Source organism: Procambarus clarkii, chromosome 14 (genome assembly GCF_040958095.1).
Source record: "Procambarus clarkii isolate CNS0578487 chromosome 14, FALCON_Pclarkii_2.0, whole genome shotgun sequence".
NCBI classification, from domain to species: Eukaryota; Metazoa; Arthropoda; class Malacostraca; order Decapoda; family Cambaridae; genus Procambarus; species Procambarus clarkii.
Window position 1 is genome coordinate 236,884 of NC_091163.1, and position 20,186 is coordinate 257,069.

The window sequence follows — 20,186 nt, forward strand, 5'->3', positions numbered from 1 at the left end:
AAGGGAGAGGGGGAGCAACACTTTAACATTAATTTATCACTAACCCGCGGCTTTACTACTTCCACGACAAAGGTACGCGAACTATTAATTTAGCAGTAAACCACTGTGCACAATATTCGAATAAAGACTATTATACCAATGGCGATTAGGGGTTATTGTGGCCCATTTGTAGTTTAAAAATAATCCTTAACTTTTTTTTCCAACTATTGTGAACACATTGGCCCAATTTAAACTGCACAGGACAAATTTGGTAGAATAAAAGTCAAGTATGGTACAGACAATATTTTAAATAAAATCCTATAAAACGGTAATATTCTTTCATATACAAACTTAACAAGGGCTTTACAGGTAATACAAAATTCAGTTTAGCTTTCTTTGATCTACACCCTTTGTGTTGACCTTCAACGTCAGTATTCCTTCAGGTGACGTGGTTGACACTACGACGAAAGTGTCATTTTGTAGGACTATCACCTCTAGTGCGTAAGGGTTTCCAACAGCCACTTTTTGATACAATTTGAAGCCCTGTGGAGAACAATAAAGTGACTTTAAGGGAAACTATTCATTTGGGAAGATATTTTACACTTACTGACTGTATACAAACTAGTAACATCTGGCATCTTAAATGTTACATGCACTACAAGTCAATATAATTTTAAAACTAATTGCAAATTATTTCAAAATAAATTTAACATCTTTGCAATAACTTTTACATTATTTATATCTATGCTTACCTCAAGAGGGAAGTATTCATAGATATCGAGCTTTTCCTTGACTTGCGAGAGGAGCAACAAGTACAGACTGTCACCTACAGTCACAGTAGCTTGATCAACAACGCCAAAAGTGTCTAGGGATTCAAATTCTGCAAAGCTGTTCGAATCATTGTTGTATCTGAAGACCTGCAAAGCATTTCAACTCTAGTATCATTAAGGAAATATTTAAAAACCTCGCCCCAACACCTTTAGTTTTCTTCTCTCCATCAGTACCAGTTAAGGTACCAGTAATGGTACTCCAATTTACAATACCATTTCAATAGACTACATTAAACATTTAAATTTAATTACCACTAATTGTGTGCGCAATATAGCCACAGATTCTGTAAACAAATTTTTTTTCAAAAATTAAGAACCAAAATTTTGCCTCTACCAAGAGAATTTTTTTTATTACGTATTAAGATTTTACCAAACGTTTTAGTATTAGTTTTTCCTTACCAATACTTTTTTTGTATATTCAAGATTATCTTCGAATACTGGATATTTGGCTGCCTTAAGTTGCGTTAAGGTGAAGAAATTTTCCTCCACTGGTCGACTGGACTTCAAGAACATGCCACAAGTTACATGGTCCGCAACGTACTCTCCTTTGGCGATAAACTGAAACAAGAGGAGCGGTTACAATAACGGGAGAGTAGTCAAAACTCTACACCAAAATATTCAAAATCAGCCTAAGGAAGTATACCTATTGGAAAGGAGCAGGCAGAAGTGACAATCATTTTGAAAAACCAAAGTTTCATAAACTTACCCTTTCTCCAGTGCCATCCCAAACGTATAGCTTCGATACAGCCGTATACACGTTTACATTTTCACTTCCCAACCGATTAGCCACCAACAAGAACCACTGATTATTTATCTGCAAAGTTTGAATGCACGAGTTATTCCATTCGTGCATTAATGTATTAGTGAAACTTTTCCTATAGTAACATTGGCCTTTATCATGTAAATGCAGTGCCTCAATTCTAATATCACTTTCGTAAAGTCTTAGTGGTACAGGCAATAGCGTTAAGATGAGATGTAGTGTTAGCCTACATTCTCACTTTCAAAAAGGGAGAGGGTTGGCCAAGTAAATCACATTCTGAAATTAAGCAAATGCAAGTTGCTTTCTCCGAGACACTATAGTACTACTCTAACCCATTCTTAATAATGCACATTGACCTGTGCAACTAGCTTTAAACACCAACTTATGAACTAAACTGCAAACATTTATTTAGCAGCGCCCCATTATGTGCCTCAACCTATTCCACCACCATGCACAGGATGGGGTTTCATAATTAACAAACTATTATTGGTACTCTATTTACATTAATTTTTATGAATACTCACCATGGTCAAGTCTAATTTCGTGGCACTCCTTTGAGATACCTCTTCCCACACCAAGGTCAGACGCGCAGTGTTATGATCATACTTCAGTGTGCAGATCATGGCCTTTGACGATGCGTTCCTTTCTGCATGTGTATTAATTTATGAGCATGGACATTCACAAATGTACACAACACTTCATTTCATAAACTTTAAACAGTTTTAATATTTAGCAGCCATAAAAAAAGTATTACAACTTGCCATCCTCGAACATTGCCGCCGTTACAATGTAAGTCATGCCTCCATCAACGAAGAGTCCAGCATCTGCTACTAGCCCCATTGACAGGCTGGGTCTTCAGCACAGTACGAAGGTATCCTTCCTTTATCGTCTCTACCTCGACATGCGTGGATACACTAGGAGTACAGCTGGAGAGGGGAAGTAGTGTAGTACAATTTTAAATAAAATATGTGTCAAGATGTAGGGGAACATTTGCCCAAGATACAAGGTTGCCACTTTCCCACCACACCCTCTGGCAGCAGGTATTTGCCTTCACACTACTGAGAAACTACCTAGCCGCATAGTTACTGGCGAAATATTAAATGTTTCTATGGAATCTGGCAAATCTAACATTTAAGCTGCCTAGAGATAATTTAGGCATTTTATTTGCTTTAGTAAAAAAGGGAGCCCATTACTGTTAACCGATCATTAGAAAATTATAGCTTTCCCCCACGCAGCATCAGGATAGTACAAGGCAATTTATTGATCTCTAGCTACTGCAACCTTGCCTTAGTTCCCAGTGACATTGGGTCCACACACACACACACACACACACACTGAAGACAGGTCTAATTCTGGCTACCCTCAAGTTCACCACTTCATCCACCTCTAATATCAATTCTTCCGGTACACTGACCTCTGTATTATATAATGCCTTGGCACTTCTAAAGTCATGATTGGATTATAATTTGTCGGAGAGGAAGGTAACGTACACAAACACGCGCACATTTTCCTTTTATTGTGGCCCTCCACACGAACTCTCCCTCCCAGGTCTGCGTTCAATCCCCGACCATCCAAGTGGTTCGGCACCATTCATTTCCCCCGTCCCATCCCAAATCCTAATCCTTACCCTTTCCAAGTGCTATAGTCTTAATGGCTTGGCGCTCTCTCCCGATAGTTCCTTTCCTTCCCTCCCGCTCTTTATGGATGAATAGTCTTCCCAGAATGAAGCACTACAAGGGCTTTAAGATAGTGCTTTAAGCACATATCTGGCGCTTCCCAGATATGAAAATATCCAGCTTCCATATCTTGTCCCACCTGGGGATCTAACCCGGGACCCTCAATTGAGAGTAGAACGTGGCCACTGTATTAGAGACCCAATATATTAGGTATGGACAAGATATTCAAGAACAGCAAGATTTGGGGCAGGGAGGGGGTGGGGGGGTGGGGAGGGAGGGAGGGAGAGGGGTAGGGGCCCTGAAATTTATTCCTTCCACTTCACCCTGAACAGATCTCCGTGCCCTTTTGGATCAAATTTCCTGCAGCAGAATGAAAACCAAAGTGTTAATAGGAAACACACTGAAAACATTGGATTAGAACCGAAGTCTACGACTTACGTTAAATTAAGCGTTATCTGAAGATCTAGGGATGGGTGGCTCAACACGAACAACGACCCAGACGACACTAGGCTCGCTTCTTCAGCTATGCTGCCAGTAGCACCAACCTGGAAAAAAGGCACATTTACATAAACTATAAACTATCGGCATACTTTATGAAATTCTAATACCATCAACTGGAAAAATGTACGATAGTGACTGCCAACAAGGATTACTGCATCATTTGTATAAAATATATCTTGTGCTAGATAATTACTAATCAGTTTGTTTAATCCTGCACTATCTTTAAAATAAGCTTTTTACAGGAATGGGGGGGGGGGACAACTTTAATGATGGAATGACTGGTTATGGTGATTTAGAGTTATAGGATTTTAAGTGCCTCATTCCCTAATTTATACTATACAAATAGAAAACTAGCTTTGAGTAAGTTTTAATAGTTTAAAACATTAAACTGCTGGCATTCCAAGGGTATACCAAAGTTTAAATATGGTTCTTAGAGGCGATTAAAGGGGTTAATATTAAAAGGAAAGCTCTGCTATTTGAAAAGTCTAGAATTAAATACCTATTTGGCATGTGTGATCATTCCTACTTATTACCACACTGAAGGTCCCTGGCCTCCACGGAGCAGCCATTAAAAACAGTTCATCACTTGAGAATGCATCATTTACTTTTCTAGAAATCAAGGCTTCCTGTGATAGATTTCTTTTAATGACATAATAAAGCCGTCGTTGTCACGTCTAAATGAACTATTTAAAAACCAAGACTCGAGACTGTTCAGACTCGAGTATTACAAAAACCCTTGAACTATATCAAGCCCCGCCAAGTTAACCGCATTGAAGAAAACGCTATCATTAAATAAAGTTTCAACAAAGTGCAAGGAGCAACAAAGTTTACACCCTTCCCCCTCTGGTTTGTCTACGTTTTCAAAATTTCCTTTCCTCCACTTTTTTTTTTACAGCCGTCGATTTTATCTTAGGGTTTGAACCACGTCAGACCTATGCAGACGATAAGTCAAACGTGCCTGAAGAGATAACCAAACCACACACCTGAAGAAGAGACTTACGTTTCTGGCCATCCTGGTCCATTATCAAATCTATTGTGTAATAATCACGTCCGACTTTAAGCAACCGGCTCCACGTATTGTTGTAATACACAAGGCACATTTATGCATTTTGATTTTGTTTTTAAGATAGGTCAAAAAGGGGTGAAGTCCTTTTCCAGTTCTGGCAGATTGAAAACTAAAAACAGCTTCGGATTTTACGAGTGACTCGGGTGATACCCGTAATAGTATCCTAGCGTGTAGCAGGGCCAGTATTTATCACACTTTCATGCAATAACTTAAGTTCCTACATCTTTACTCCATGCCGGCTTTGTTCACATTAAACAGTTTTAGATCTTAGACAACCTGGGGTTGTGAATTTTCTACCATCTTCCAAGATGTTAAACTCTCACCACTATATGTACACAAAGCCGCCATGATGGCCTTAAGACGTACAGGTTTTCATAAGTAGGATGCTTAAATCTTGTCCAAGACGGCCGAAAGTGAAGTTAAACAGAGAGGTCTATCAGTCACTTTGTACATTATATAAATGAAGATTTTCCTTAAATTAATATTCAACTTTCAAGTCAAAACCCTTAAATTAGTTTACCCGTTACCTCTTGCTTCACGTCTGTCTAGGTCGTGACAGACCTGGGTCGCGAGGGGAAATTTTTACAAATATCCTGCACTACAGGGGCCACACGAGGGTTCAGGGCCAAATTTAAGTCTGGGTCTTCACCCGCGGACATGTGGACCGAGTGTCTCAAGGAGTGTTAAAACTGGCTGCAATTACCGGTATGCACACTGTACCACTGCTGCCTAGTACTAGCAAATGCAGACAGCACAAAATTTATCCCCCACCAACTTTCATTTGGAAGCAAGGACGAGATGCTAAAGGCAGGGAAGGGGCCCCCATCTATCCCTTCTCAAAAGGGTTAATCATTCCCTCTAATACTCATTTGTGGGTTGAAGTTGCCAACCCCAATTTAAATACTAAATTAAATCGCGACAGTTCCTAACCAGCACAACGCTCAAAACTAGTCATTGTTGTTATTGCCTGCACCATTACCAAGGGGGATTATAATTTGTCTAGACTTCAATATCTAGAATTTTAGAAAGTCAGATTTGTTAAATAATTAACAGAATAGGTCATGTACAGTATATATATACAAACTAGACTAATTGAGGTAGAGTAGAAGAGTGGTATCAACCTTTAAAGAATTCTTTATAACAAGGCATCTATACTTACCCTATATAATCTAGTTTCTGCATCACACACGCAATTTCTATTGCAGCTCTTCACACTCAGGAAATTATTGCCAGCGATAAGTCTATAGTTTGTAATAAACTTCAAACCGCCAACATGGCCCAGGTGGTTGAATATGAGCTTCTCCAAATATGCCAACACTAAAAACATATCTGAAGAAAAAAATTGTCAGACATTGAGCAAAGCATGAATGCACATTGTTACTATGGGGGGGGGGGGTGGAAGTTGACATGAATACCCAAATTTAGCAAGTCGCCAGTTGTCATACCAACAACATTAAAGTACAAAAGTGGCTGCAAAATAAAAAAAAAGCCTGTCCAAATTATTTTGTATACAAATTAAGAGGACCTGGGGCGTTGCCTCTACAGAGGCAGAACTATGCAACTATTAAGACATTTACAAAATTATTATTTTTTTAAATCTTTCACATTGTTCTGGCACTTCAGAATTTGTGAAAAAGTAAATCAAGGGTCTTTCGAATTTCTAGATTAGTAGATTTGAGAGGCCAAGCAACAAAATTTATGTTGATCATAGAAAGCAGAGAAGTGATCCTAGTTTCTATTTCCCAGATCCTCGGGCGGGATCGGCTAACGTTCCGTCGCGGGTTCTACCGCTGCATAAAATGTCCCTATTGCGGCGAAGCTAATGAACTGGCACCTCAGATGCATAGAAGTTAGTCCTCTGGCAGGGTACTTGGGCTGTGCAGATAACCCAAGTCACGCAAACTTGTCCGCTTCCTCGCTAGGAAATTGCATCTGGCGTGTTCTCAGGATGGTTACCGTTTTTACTGGAAGGGGTGGGGGATCGAGCCCTGGAACCCTCCTTTGTCCGTGGTTAGCACCTTATGACCCCGGGGTACCTAGGAGTACATATTCAAGCCTCATGGTGAACTATTGAGGTTGCTGTTCTAGTTCTCTTGTGTGCTCTAGTTTTTTTGTTCATGTCCCTCTGCCCCTCTCCCATCCCACTTTATGCCAGAAAGTATTGAACTTTGAGCCTTTGTAGAGTGCAAGGAAGGAGCGGGAAGGGGCTACGAGTTTGTGTCATCCTTCTTGGATGACAAAACCGAAAAAGTTTCAAGTCACTGGTACGTTAAACCCATACCCACAACTTCGGGCGTGCTCACCTTGCGAGCACAGATTTGCACTTTAGGTTACTGTATTTTCCCCGGCCATCAAGTTTCTCACACTACCCCACATCCCACCAGGTCTTTGAAATGGGTGGAGGGAGAAGGGGAAGCACAACACCTAGTTACAAGTTATAAACTACAAACAATATAACCTATTAATTACCATAGCATCTCAACACTCACCTCTTGCTCCAGCATAATTTTCTTTAGTTATATTCACAGTTTCTCTATACAGGTTCCTGATGTAAGTGTTGCGAGAGTCTAGTTCTTGAGAGACTAGAGATATGTTCTGGCTGAGCCTGTGCACATCTACTCTTCCTACAGTTCCTTCGGCTATATATAATGAGGCTCTCACAGAGGCTTCAAATGTCTGCAACACAGTTTATTTTAGCCATGGAGTCAAATATTAAGCAAAGTTTAACAAAAGTTAATAAAAAAAAGTTACACTGGGGGTAAGCACCCATCATCCGAGTGCAATCGGGTGGGCAATGACTAGTTCTTGTAGACTACTGGGACACCAAGGCTTAGCTACCCTGACATGTTTTGGGTAGAGCCTGAAGCCTAGCTATTTTCTTCTCTGTACATTATCAATCATTCTATTCACAATTTGCTTCTCTGCAAATTTGGTAACCCTGTTTTACGTTATCAATGATGGTCGATATCCATTTCACTAAATGCAATATCTTCAAATTCGTCAAACTATGTTTGGATCGTCATATGTCTACCAATTTAAAGTTTACTCTATGACTAAACCCCATTACCTGCATACTGCACTTCCACATTTTATCAAATAGTTCACCTCACTGGTGCAGATTGCTTGCTATTTCCACATCTCTACCTATAAGCTTTAAATTTTCACGGCATCTACACTTTCATTGTTACTCCTTTACAAGCCTATTAATCTTATTCTTACAAGAACATTAGATCAAGGTAACTGCAGAAGGCCTATTGGCCCATACGAGGCAGCACCTATCTCTAACCACCCTATCCCACTCAGACATGTCCAACCCACGCTTGAAACGCGCGAGGTACCCCACCTCCACCACGTTACATGGTAATTGGTTCTACAAATCAACAACCCTGTTACCGAACCAGTATTTACCCAAGTCTTTCCTAAATCTAAACTTATCCAATTTATACCCATTGTTTCGTGTTTGTCTTGTGTTGATACTTTTAATACCCTATATTAATACCGATTTGTTCACCCTATTAATATCCCTTTGTTATGTCCATTCATCCACTTGTAAACCACTCATGTCACCCCCTAACTTTGCCTTTCCAGTGAATGCAAGTTAAGCTTTGTTAATCTCTTCAAATGAAAGATTTCTAATTTGGGGAATTAACTGTCATCCTACGCTGGACACGTTCAAGTGAATTTATATCCATTCTATAGTATGGCGACCAAAACTAAACTTCATAATCTAAATGGGGCCTAACCAGAGCAAGATATAGCTGAAGAATAACAACAGGTGTCTTGTTACTAACGCTTCGATTAATAAATCCCAGTGTCCTATTTGCCTTATTACGAACATTCAGGCATTGATCCTTTTGTTTTAAATTCTTACTAATCATAACTCCCATATCCCTTTCGCAATCTGACTTTGCAATCTCAACACCAAGCTCGTATCTTCTAACCATCCTTACCTAGCCTCAGAACTTTACATTTATCAGCATTAAACTGCATCTACCAGTCTTTACCATTTCAAAACCCTATTTAGATCAACTTTAAGTGATAGCGAGTCTTCTTCCATGTTACTTTCCCTACCGAGTTTTGTATCTGCAAATTTGCAGATGTTGCTACTCAAACCCGAATCTAAATCATTTATATACATTATAAACAACAGAGGTCCCAGGACAGAGCCCTGAGGTGCTCCACTAACAACATTATCCCACTGACTTAACCCCATTTATACCGTTTCCTTTGGAATAGCCATGCCCTAATCCAACTTAATATAGCACCCCCAATACCATGAGCCTATTTTTTTTTTAACCAGTCTTTCATGTGGCACTATCAAAAGCTTTGCTAAAGTCAAGGTTCACAACATCACAATCCTTACCACTATCAACTGCCTCTACTATGCTGGAATAAAAAGATAGCAAATTTGTTAAACACGAACGGCCATTTATAAAACCATGTTGAAACTCATTAATTTATGTTTTTCAAGATGAAGACTAATTTTATTTGCAATTATCGATTCTAGTAACTTTCCCACAATAGACGTTAGGCTAATTGGCCGATAGTTTGACGCAAGTGATCTCTCTCTTTTCTTAAAAATTGGTACCACATTAGCTACCTTCCATGACTGGCACTACCTAACTATTAATTTATTAAATATGGTAGACAGTGGCTCGGAAAGCTCCTCTTTGCATTCTTTAAGCACCCTGGCAAACACTTCATCCGGCCCTGGGGATTTGTTTGGTTTTAGTTTTACTATTTGTTTAATTACGTCCTCCCTGGTAACTGCTAAACTATTCAACCTGTCCTCGTCCCCACCCACAGACTTGTTCGGCTGAAGGCATATTGTTAAGTTCCTCTAGTAAATACAGATAAAATATTTATTAAAAATACTACTCATCTCCGTCATTATCTGTTATTTGACCTGTCTCTGTTTTTAATGGACCTATCTTTTCCTAGTCTTAGTTTGATATAACAAAAAACCCTTTTAGGATTTGTCTTTGCTTGCCCTGCTATGCGAACTTCGTAGTTTTTGGCTTTCCTTATCTCTTTTTAACATTTCTAACCAGTTGTACGAATTCCTGTTCTAAACTAACTACCCCATTCTTAATACTTTTGTACCATGCTCTTTTTACCTATAAGAGTCTTCAGATCATTTATTATCCACTTTAGAGCATTAGTATGCGATCTATTCAATTTATATGGTATACTACGTTCCTGGGCTTTGCTTTAGAATATTTTTAAAGGTTATATTTCTAATCTACATCGAAATCCCCTTTTACGCCACCTGTCGCTGGGTTCATGTCCAGCCCACACCCCATTTCCAAGACATTCCCATCTATTTGACCCAAAACAATTCTTAGGCTATTTAAATCTGCTTCTCGAAAATCAGGCACTAAATTTTCTCCTACAGATCTATTCCATTCTATGCTAAATCTGATTTCTTTATGATCACTGTTCCTTAGCTCACTCCCTATTTCTATGTCCTTAATTTGCGTTTCCCTGTTAACACTAATTGTAAAATATTTCCCCGCGTTGGTTCCTTAATATGTGGCGTAAGAAATTTAATTCTTCCCACCCCACCATCTGCTGCCATCCTGTCCATCCTTCATTCCTAGAATTATTTACCGGTACTTGCACCATCTCTGCTGCCGGTACCCCACTAGGGTCTTTGAAACTACATGTCACCATTACAAATTAAGAAATTTTAAACCTTAATGTAGTAAAAACAAATTTACCATGCTAATGCATATTAAAACACTGAACAAACATTACTTACTACAGGCCATTTTATGGTATAATTTTGGTCAGTCCTCACTATGGCGCTGCCGAGTGTCGATATATCTAATCCATTCAGTAGAGTAGTATTAATGGGGCCATTAACAGTTAGCCCACCATTAAAGGTCTTTATGCCAGTTATGATCTGAGAGCTCTTGCCAACTTTCACAACTAGGTCTGCTATCAATACGTCGTTAATCTTCTCCACTTCAAGGTCACCTGGTATTTATGTTATAAAAAATTACACTTCACAATCTTAAAATCAAGTAGTTATTTTGGTAAAAAAATATGTTCAATTAGTCTAATATCACCAAGCAGAAAACTTCAAGCTATTCAAATGCCAATCTTTCCATCAAAGTCTATGGTAATAGATGCCATTCATTCTATAATACATTCAAGAACTCTTGACAATGTACATAAACATTACATTTCTATCATCTTATGCATATTTATACAAATAATCATCCCCCGTGTCCCATAAACCAGCCCAGCCCCTTCCTAGGCATTTATAAAAATGCTGATAAAAAAAGGTTTTGTTAATAACTAGTGCTTTTGTTCAAAGTTTAAAAGTGCATTTATTCAGCAAATTTTTTCCAACCCAAATATTACCATTGTTGTTACTTTGAAAAAAAGCTGCTTAGAAGCTTTTAATAGAACCCATGGGCACCACACCAGAAACAAATACCCATTTGATATTCCAAGAGTACGACTTAAACTAGAAATGCTTAACAAATCAAGGGGCTCAGGATATGGAATGACTTCTGAATCATGTCAAAAGGCTGAACCTCTCTCAACCAGTCTATGAAAACTAAGTACTACCTAATTAACTATTTAACATACCTTCCCCCAAAATGTCAAACCATGTCTTGCCATTTTTAAACAATGCTGTTTGTTTACCACCTTTTATATTTGCTATTTTCTACCATGTTCCCTCCATCTTTTCTTTCAACACAATTTATACTTTAAGCTCGATTACTATTACGTCTTGGTATAAGTTTTCCCCCCCCCCCCCACCTCACCTTGCCCAAAACGCTATGCATACTAGTGGCTTTAGGCATTTTATGTACTAGCTCTATCTATAAATCCAACATTATGTTTGTAACCAATTCTCTATGTATGCACTTTTACCTGAACAAACATTTGATAGTACCAAGCTAACTAGTGAAAAAATGTTTTCAAATAAAAGAAAGCCTGTAGCCCATAAGCAATTTTACAAACAGCCCCTCTGGGGAATAACGAGTTAAAGGCATAATCGAAACCCACAGCAGTCAGGGGGTGTAGAGGCCTGTTACTTGTCCGCCACAGACTGCATCCAATTAAAAAAAAAAATTAAATCTAATACCAAGCTTATATGTACAAATTTATGCCTTTTAAAATTAAGTATATCTGCCGGTAATTTTAAACTTCCATGTAACACTTTACCCTTCACACTGATGGCATCGAACTTGCAAGCACCGTACAATGTTTGCGTCTCGTTGAGCATTACCCTCTTGGCGAATATGTATGAAAGATCCACACCATCCAGCAAGCCAAGGACCTGAAGCCAGGAGTTTCATACAAGATTAATTTACTAGGTTTTAACCATGTTTTGAAATTAAATTAAGATATAGCCAAAATGCAGTCATTACAATAAAAACACTATACTGATATTTCTCATTTGCCGTGCTCCTGGCAGGGTGGGGGGGGGGATGTTCTGTAATGTGCAAATAATAGTAAAGCAGAAAATATAAAACTATTCAGATGGCAATCTTTCCATCAAAGTCTTATGATAATAGATGCCGGAGCATCCCGAGGGCAGAACGTTTTTTTTTTTTTTTTACCATCAGTGAAACCCGTGACGGTGCCTTGCGAACAATTATTTTGTAAAGGACACCATAACTTATCTATCACCAGTGATTACTGTAACTGGGGAAGTACCTGGACAACATCTACAAGGAAAATTATTAGTAAGTAAATAAGAGTGGAGCACTCAGTGATTCACTTCCACCTCCTCAATCAACTATCTTATCCTACTGCAAACGCAATTAAGGACAATCATAGCAACGTCACCAGAATAACACAGCAAAGTTGACATAAAATATAGTGACTGAACTCTTGTAGAGTTGTCCAGTCTGGCAGACTTGTCAGACGGCACCCGGCATTCAGACACAAGTAGATCGAGTTATGGTAGTGTTGATTGGCCAATTGCATGCTTGTATAACTTTATATATCCAATAAGTGTTTGTTGTTACCGAAATATGAAGCGTTGATTCGCCCAGCAAGTTTATTAATAGTAGCCGCTGAATCTCTTTAGACCCCCAGACTAGTTCACAGCCTCATAACTGTTCCTTGTCTCTGAAGAGTCAAGTCAAGCTTGACTGAATCAAATTGAAAATTTCTATATACACAATTGATTATTTAAATTAAGTTAACAATAGCTTGGTTATCATAAGTATTATATTGAATATAATCTTAATAGTACTTAGACCACATTTAAGGTCATTTGATTGCATATACATTTATACTATATACACAACTTATTTAATATTGGTGGTTATAGTTATGGTGCTAGGCTGGACTGTACACTTTTAGATCCCCAATTTAAACAGAACCAGTGTTCAATTAGAGAACCGAATTATTTAATCTTATCCTTGTATTAACAATACAAGCTGATGCGAGATGCTTGTCTGCAGGGGGATTGTGGATCTTCAATGTCTCCATTCATCCCTTGGAACCCCCCTCCCCCACCTGCCCCTTACAACCCAGTCTGTCATTAGGAAAAAGAGGTGCTAGGATTTACGACCCTAGCTAGATTTTAGTTTAATTTTGTATACAGTAATTTCTAATTTAGTAGAGTACATTCCCTAGTAGTTTTCCTCGTCATTCTAGACAGGTTTTCCTACATATGGGATGACCTATTGACAATCTTCTCTTCCTGTGGTAATAAGAAAAGTCTCGAGACTTCATTGGCCAACTGAATTAACTAAAGTTAATACTGCTTGGCTCTCGCTACCGAGAGTTGCGAGATAAGCGTCTGCATTATTGCAAACGATAACCAATTAAGAATTTAGGAACAGTAATTAAGAAATTTGTATTAATCCAAGACGAGCTTTCCCAAAATCTGAAGTATTTAAATTCATTCCGCTATAGATAGTATATGCACTGCTAAAGATCTATCTGCATGCTTATTTGCAGATCTCTATCATGCACTGTAACGAAGCACAGGACTGTAGATCACTTAAATTTGTAGCAATTTAACTAGCTAATCTACTACACTAGTAAACTGTTAATTTTACATTGAAGTACAAAAAAAGTTTGTCATAGTGACCAACCTTACTGCCACTACCCACAAGATTGTTAAAGGGTCCACATTTAACTGGACCAAGCCTTTATTTAAAGCTTCATTATTACAAAATAGATACGTTGTAGTCGTCACCATTAACTAAAGCTTAATCCTTGCCTTTAGATTCCCATGAATCGAGATTGGAGCGACAAAGGAAACTTCCTGAGCAACCTGGCCTGTGGTAGAGAAGACCACTAGGTCGCTCACTGCTACACCACCCAGCGTTTCTGAAAACACATTTAAAAAAGTCAATACTTTAAACAATCTTTATTCTAAAGCTTTTGTCACCAGTTAGCACAAATGATTAACAAATTAAAAGATGCAAAGGCTTATGGCGGTGAAGCAATTCAATCTGAGCAAGAATACTTACTATTAACTGTGAGACTGTCCGTAGAGAACCCATTAGAGAAGGTCTTGTTCCCCGTGATTACGAAGGTGTGGCCGTTAGCAAGAACTGCCTGCGAGTACAGGGCAGCCACACTGACGCCATTGATCAAGACGCCACTGCCAGACTGCCCCAACAACGAAGCCGTCACTACCACGTTGTTAACCGTTAGTGGGCTGCTGAACTCCAAGTTGCAAGTTATAACCTGCCAAATATCAACCGGTTATTAAGAGTGGTTTTATCTATCAAGAACAAAATTCTAGTATAAAGTTCATATTTACACCAAATTTCATCTAGTGGTGAATAGGCTACTCACAGTGTCTTCGTTATCCATAACACTGTCTTTGTAGAGTTCCACTACATCCACATTATTTATCGTGATTGCAGTCATAGAAGTTACGTTGACTTCTCCCAGAAACGATACCGAACCTGAACAAAAAGTATATAAAAGTATAAAAGCATACCATTTATAGACAGGAACCGTCTTTTGCTTTCCTCTATCATTTTCAGCTGACCTAACAAACCGAGCATCTACTTGTCCCAGTTAGTAAAAATTTTCATAAAATACCGTTTAGATAGTTTACTGCCTATTCTCCATTACCAGCCCTTACTTTGAATTAAATTTGAACTATGATCTTCATGGTATGCAAATGCAAATCACAAGTTGCTGTCCATCCAGTTATACTATACACAGGTCTGCTACAACACTATCGAAGGATGGAAAGATAATCAACACTAACCAACAAATTTAAGTACAAAGTCGTCAAAACTGAGGTTAGCACGACAGTACATAAAGACAATTACAGCATTATCAAAGAAATTTTAAACCATTTACTTATTGACAAGTAAATATCTGTCCTATCAATCATGCGGAACTTTAATTCTTGTACCAGTCATTGACTTTAGACCCATCAGTACACATTTTGGGCAAGTTTATGGTTACTAACATTATATCTTAAAAACTTTACCATTTAAAGATTAAATGGATCTCCTATGGCACGATTTTTTTACAACAGAATACCCACAACTAATAATCTCTTCCTAGAGATCTAATTTATAAGCTAAAGCCAAAAATTACATGCATCACTTGCCCTGTATGCTACTACTAAGATAAAGGGGAAGGAAAACCCTGATTTTAAGCCTCCTGCTGCCTGGCGGCCATACCCTTCCTTTAGGAAAGGCTTCAGGAGTCAACCTCGAGGAAAAAAAAAAATCCGGAGTTGGAGCCCCTAAGGCAGTTCGTCGTTTACGTCGACCTCGTTCTGGCAGCTCCTGCGACGTTGCTGGAACCATGTGCATTGGCATTTGCCTTTCTATTGGATAATTTCAGCAACGTGGAGAGGGGAAGACCTGCTGCATGGGTAACAGCTTCTCCATATCTACCTACCCAGGCTTTGCACCCTGTCAGGGCGCAAGTCCATAGTCTTCCGAGACTGAAGGATGCCTACTACTAAAATATGAAATTTAATATTGGATTGCACAGACTATACAATAAAGGTCGTGATGCCATTAAATAAAAGGTAGCACACTTAAAAATTCCATATGGATCTCAAAGCTTGTGCCGCCGCCCGCCGCCCCCCCCCCCCCCAAACTTGTCACCAAGGCAGACATGCACAAGCAACTAGCCGCTGTAGGAGACTTGTTAAAGGGAAACTTAGTACCACAACCGACCGCTGTGATTATACCAAGACGAAACTTTCCTTTGACAGATGACCTTCACAAGCCACCCATTAGTTTATTCTAGTGCACATCCTGCCAAACCAAACTTGTGGAATTAAAGAATAGGGAAGTAGCAGTAATTTACACATTCCGAAATGAGGCAGAGCAATAAGACCGGGATGGGGGATTCTGAGTCTTTATATCAAGCCCAGCCCAGGTCTTTGCTTTGTGAGCTTAGTCCAACAGTATGTTGCTTTCAGCAGGCTCACTACAACCCAGTCGGTCCGGCACTAAAAAAAAATGGATAGTTTAAGACTCACTTTTGTTCCGGCAATATTTTATACTTTCTGGAAGATGGCTAACAACCGTTGACCTCTCATGGTCTCAGTTCTGATTAAACTTATGGCACCTGTTCTTTAAGAGTTTTATTCTACATTTCCTTCCATATCGTTCACTTCAATGTTTTTTAACATGTAAATTTGGGACCTGGCCCTCTAGTATTTTCCATGTAAATATTTTATACTTTCTGGAAAGTAGATTTGGAGATCTTCGAGACCATGTTCAATTAGGAGCCTTGTCGTGCATATCGTCTATTCCTCTATTTCGGTAATCTCTTCCGTTCTAAAGGGGAACTCTAGTAGAGTTGCCGTCTTATAGTGCGCGCGCGCTAGTATAGTGACACTCAAGGTGGGAGAGCACAAGTGATTTAAAATAGGTACAACCATTGTGATGGGATCTAGATTTGAAGTTTCTCGTAATCCATCCTATCATTTTCCTGGCTGACGCGATATTTGCTCAAGTGGGTTCCCTAAACGTTTGGTCGCGCGACATTATCCCCAGATCCTTTAAACGTTGCTTTCCTACTTTTGACAAAACTGCATAGTGTTCAAGGTTCATTTTTACCGTATCCAAGTGCCTGGAATTTCAGTTATTTTCTGCTGCACAGTCTAAAACTTAATATTTTTTTTCACCTTATATGTCCAAGTAATTTTCATGTCGATTTTTGTGCAGTCGGCAAATAAGAAGCCAACACATTTAGTCCGATATGAAATTACGGAAAAGCAGTGGTTTAAGACTGAAAAAAAGCAGTGTACCAGAGGTACAGGACATTACTGCTTTTTGACAATTTTACTTCATTAATCGTTCGAGTTTCCCCACAAGACAATATACATCTTCCTATTTCACCCCATTTAATACATTGTGGTATATCTCGTTATGGTCACATTTATCAAATGCCTTTGCTTAAGAAAATATGAGAATTAATGTGATAATTTAATGTGGGGCAATAGAACGGGTCAAGATTAACTATCAACATTGATATGGACAAAGAGGTGGCTGCACAGGTGACAAAAGGAGTTACATGCAACCAGAGAAGTCAGTGCATACAGGTCATTAGAGCAAAACTACATGGTAACTACATATATCCCCACTTTAATGTGCCATTAGCAAAGGCTTCCTGGAAGTTAATTTTGGCCAGCTAATGGATTAGGAAATTTAATTTGCTGCTGCTCCTCCAGCCCCCCCCCCCCACAAACTTACACTATTATAATACTTACCATAAATTTCTTGGGGTACAGATTTCAAGACCAACGCGTCGAGGAAGTGAGCCAAGTCAACTTTCTGACTAAGTCCCACCACCACAGCCGCGTCAGAGACGATATTGCCCGTGACAGTCAAGTGCTCAACCCGTACAGATTCTTGAATGTTAACATTCCCATATTGATCCTTTATAATTGGCCGCGAGTTCAGCTATTTATAAAGATTTAAGCAGCCGATAAGAAATTTGTACACAAACAGTATCAAGTCAAGCTATACTCGCTCAATCTTAAATAACATTTTAAATATTTAGAATCTTTTAGAATAGGAGTCTTTACTCGCCTTTAAGTCACAACCATTCAAAGTGTTCCGTTGCAACAGTAATGTCTCCTATGAACGTCACATCAGCCATGAAGGTAACCGTTCCTCCCAGATTACCAATTTGGTCAACTTAACAATATATTGCTCACATTGACACCATCTATTATTGGCGAGTACAAGTAGGCTGAAAAGAAAATGAAAATGGATAAATTATTAAGCATAATCAATCTTTCTACCAACCAGGCCTGTGCGAATGCTTACATGGACTTTGCCATGATTAATATCACCCATCCAGTTTAGCCATAATCTGTTGGATAATGTCCTACACATTCCACGTGTACCCACCAGAAAAATTTGTCTAGCAATAAGACTGATCACCACAAAGGTGTACCTGGAAATGTAGAGCAGCCTAACCACAGACTAAACAGGGCTGATCAAATTTTTTAATATACGGAATATAGTTGATTGCCTAGACTAATATTGTGCGTTTACACTATGACAACCGCTTTAAGCTAGAGCTAAAATGCAGGATAGTACAATATACCTTCACCCGCACAAAGCAATGAAGCCATGGAATCTACCTCACAAAGCCGGAACTGCCAAGAGTATTTTTTTTTAATAATTAGGGAGGCCCCTTGGCAAGCAGCCAGATTACCGTCTCCATTTGAAACTTAGAGATGGTGACCCTTTGGTAAAACTTTTTGGCAAGTCTTATTCTAGACTATTGCATCCAGGATTCCGCCTCCCCCTACCCCCCAATCATCTCATCCGTGCTACAACATGAAATTTAGCTCTAAGACAGATTGCACAAGACTTTATATTTAATATAATTAATATAAAGGATTTAGTCATACGCCTGTCTGGATTATGGAATGATGATGTACTGGTTAGAACAAGACTCACGGCTACAATGCTCCCCCCCCCCAAAAAAAAAAAGTCCTTTAAAATGACCTATACTACAAGTGTGTGCAGCAACACGGCAAGCAGACCATTACAATGGAAAAAATACTTTAATGCATAACAAGTACAAAGGCCACATTAAACCAACAAATTTAAAGAAAACCTTTATCAGAGCTAGATTCAAAAGGCTATCTTAATTATCAAATTACAATGCATTTTTTACATTTTAAAACGCTCATTTTCTTAAAATGGCTGCAAAGAAGTAAATGTTTAGCCCTAAAAATCTTGCTTCGAGGGGGGGGGGGAGGGGTAACGTTTCCTCAAGACAAATACTGTATTGACAATGAATTTTAAACTTGCAGCTTAAGAGTTCATAGACAAAATTAAACAAGTCGCTTGGGAGAACAAACGAATCTACTTATAAAAACAATGGTAGACCACCAAACTACGTGAAAAAAAGGCAACTAGCTACGGAAACAACCTTGCTAACCAAGAAGCACAACTAGTAGCCAGCTCGGTACTTACACACATTTATGCTAGAGTTAAAGGTGTAATGGCCAGGAATAACCTGGTCACCGGACTTTGTGAGGCATCGGGATGCCAAGTCTATCACGTTTATGCCATTAATAGTTGTGGGATCAAAGTTGCCGCGGATGTTCAGTGGTTGAAGGAAAGTCTTTGTGCCAGTGATGATACCACTATAGTCCTTCAACACAACCTGAAAGCCAATACACGAATTAGTTCTGATCGATGCATTTTAAATCAATATTGTAATGGCGCTTCCAACAGCTGCTCAGGTGCCAACATAATAGCTTCGAGTCGTCCATTGGGGAAATTTTTGTATCTTAAGTTGTCCTACTAACGCAGGTGACTACGCTCAATAACGGGAGCTAAAGCTTAGCGCTAACCCACAGACCTGATAATTAATTTCAACCAGTCCAGCATCATTATAAAGTCGTATAATGGAAAAGGAGTAAAACAGAAGGTCAATTTATAAAGGCAAGATAACAAGGTATAGGCAAAGGGTTAAAGTGAAGAATGGGGAACAAGGTATAAATATGTAAAAGGTCAAGGAAAACTGCAGTAGGCCAAAATGCGAAGAGCTAAAAGGAGCCAAGACAGGCTAAAGCCAAGTCGGATCACACGTTAACATTAGAGGATTTATGTACTGTGAAAGGGAAGGGCACGACTAGGATCAAGATGCATGTTGGTTATCAGAGGCGATTCGACAAGGTAGTATTGGCAGGAAAGATTACTTTGGAAGTCTAGTCTATATGACTGATTACATTCCCTACAAAGAGAAAATCTACATATGGATCCATTAAAATCTTTTAGTTAATCATTCAGTGTACGGCCAGTTTCAAAGTACGAGAAGAAAACATGATGGCGTAAACACGTCAACACTGGAAGCACTGAGTAGCAGTGTGAACCATATTATGACGTGCAAGTTTAAGCTACAAACGCTTCGTAGTAATATGGTTTACACCGCCG

At 38.9% G+C, this 20,186-nt stretch overlaps 1 protein-coding gene across 1 annotated transcript in view; it reads right to left on the reverse strand.

Moving 5' to 3' along the window:
* Positions 1–269: 269 nt before the first annotated feature.
* Positions 270–20,186, reverse strand: part of LOC123771109 (uncharacterized) — a 50,980-nt gene continuing 31,063 nt past the window's right edge. The window contains 19 exon segments of the mRNA XM_069324621.1: positions 270–522; positions 732–896; positions 1,209–1,367; positions 1,516–1,623; positions 2,094–2,215; positions 2,331–2,404; positions 2,406–2,495; positions 3,684–3,790; positions 5,972–6,141; positions 7,302–7,488; positions 10,574–10,791; positions 11,995–12,109; positions 14,012–14,121; positions 14,265–14,484; positions 14,596–14,708; positions 17,495–17,687; positions 17,851–17,925; positions 17,927–17,979; positions 19,221–19,413. Of these exon segments, the coding sequence (XP_069180722.1) occupies positions 361–522; positions 732–896; positions 1,209–1,367; positions 1,516–1,623; positions 2,094–2,215; positions 2,331–2,404; positions 2,406–2,495; positions 3,684–3,790; positions 5,972–6,141; positions 7,302–7,488; positions 10,574–10,791; positions 11,995–12,109; positions 14,012–14,121; positions 14,265–14,484; positions 14,596–14,708; positions 17,495–17,687; positions 17,851–17,925; positions 17,927–17,979; positions 19,221–19,413 (2,634 nt within the window). The 3' untranslated portion in view covers positions 270–360.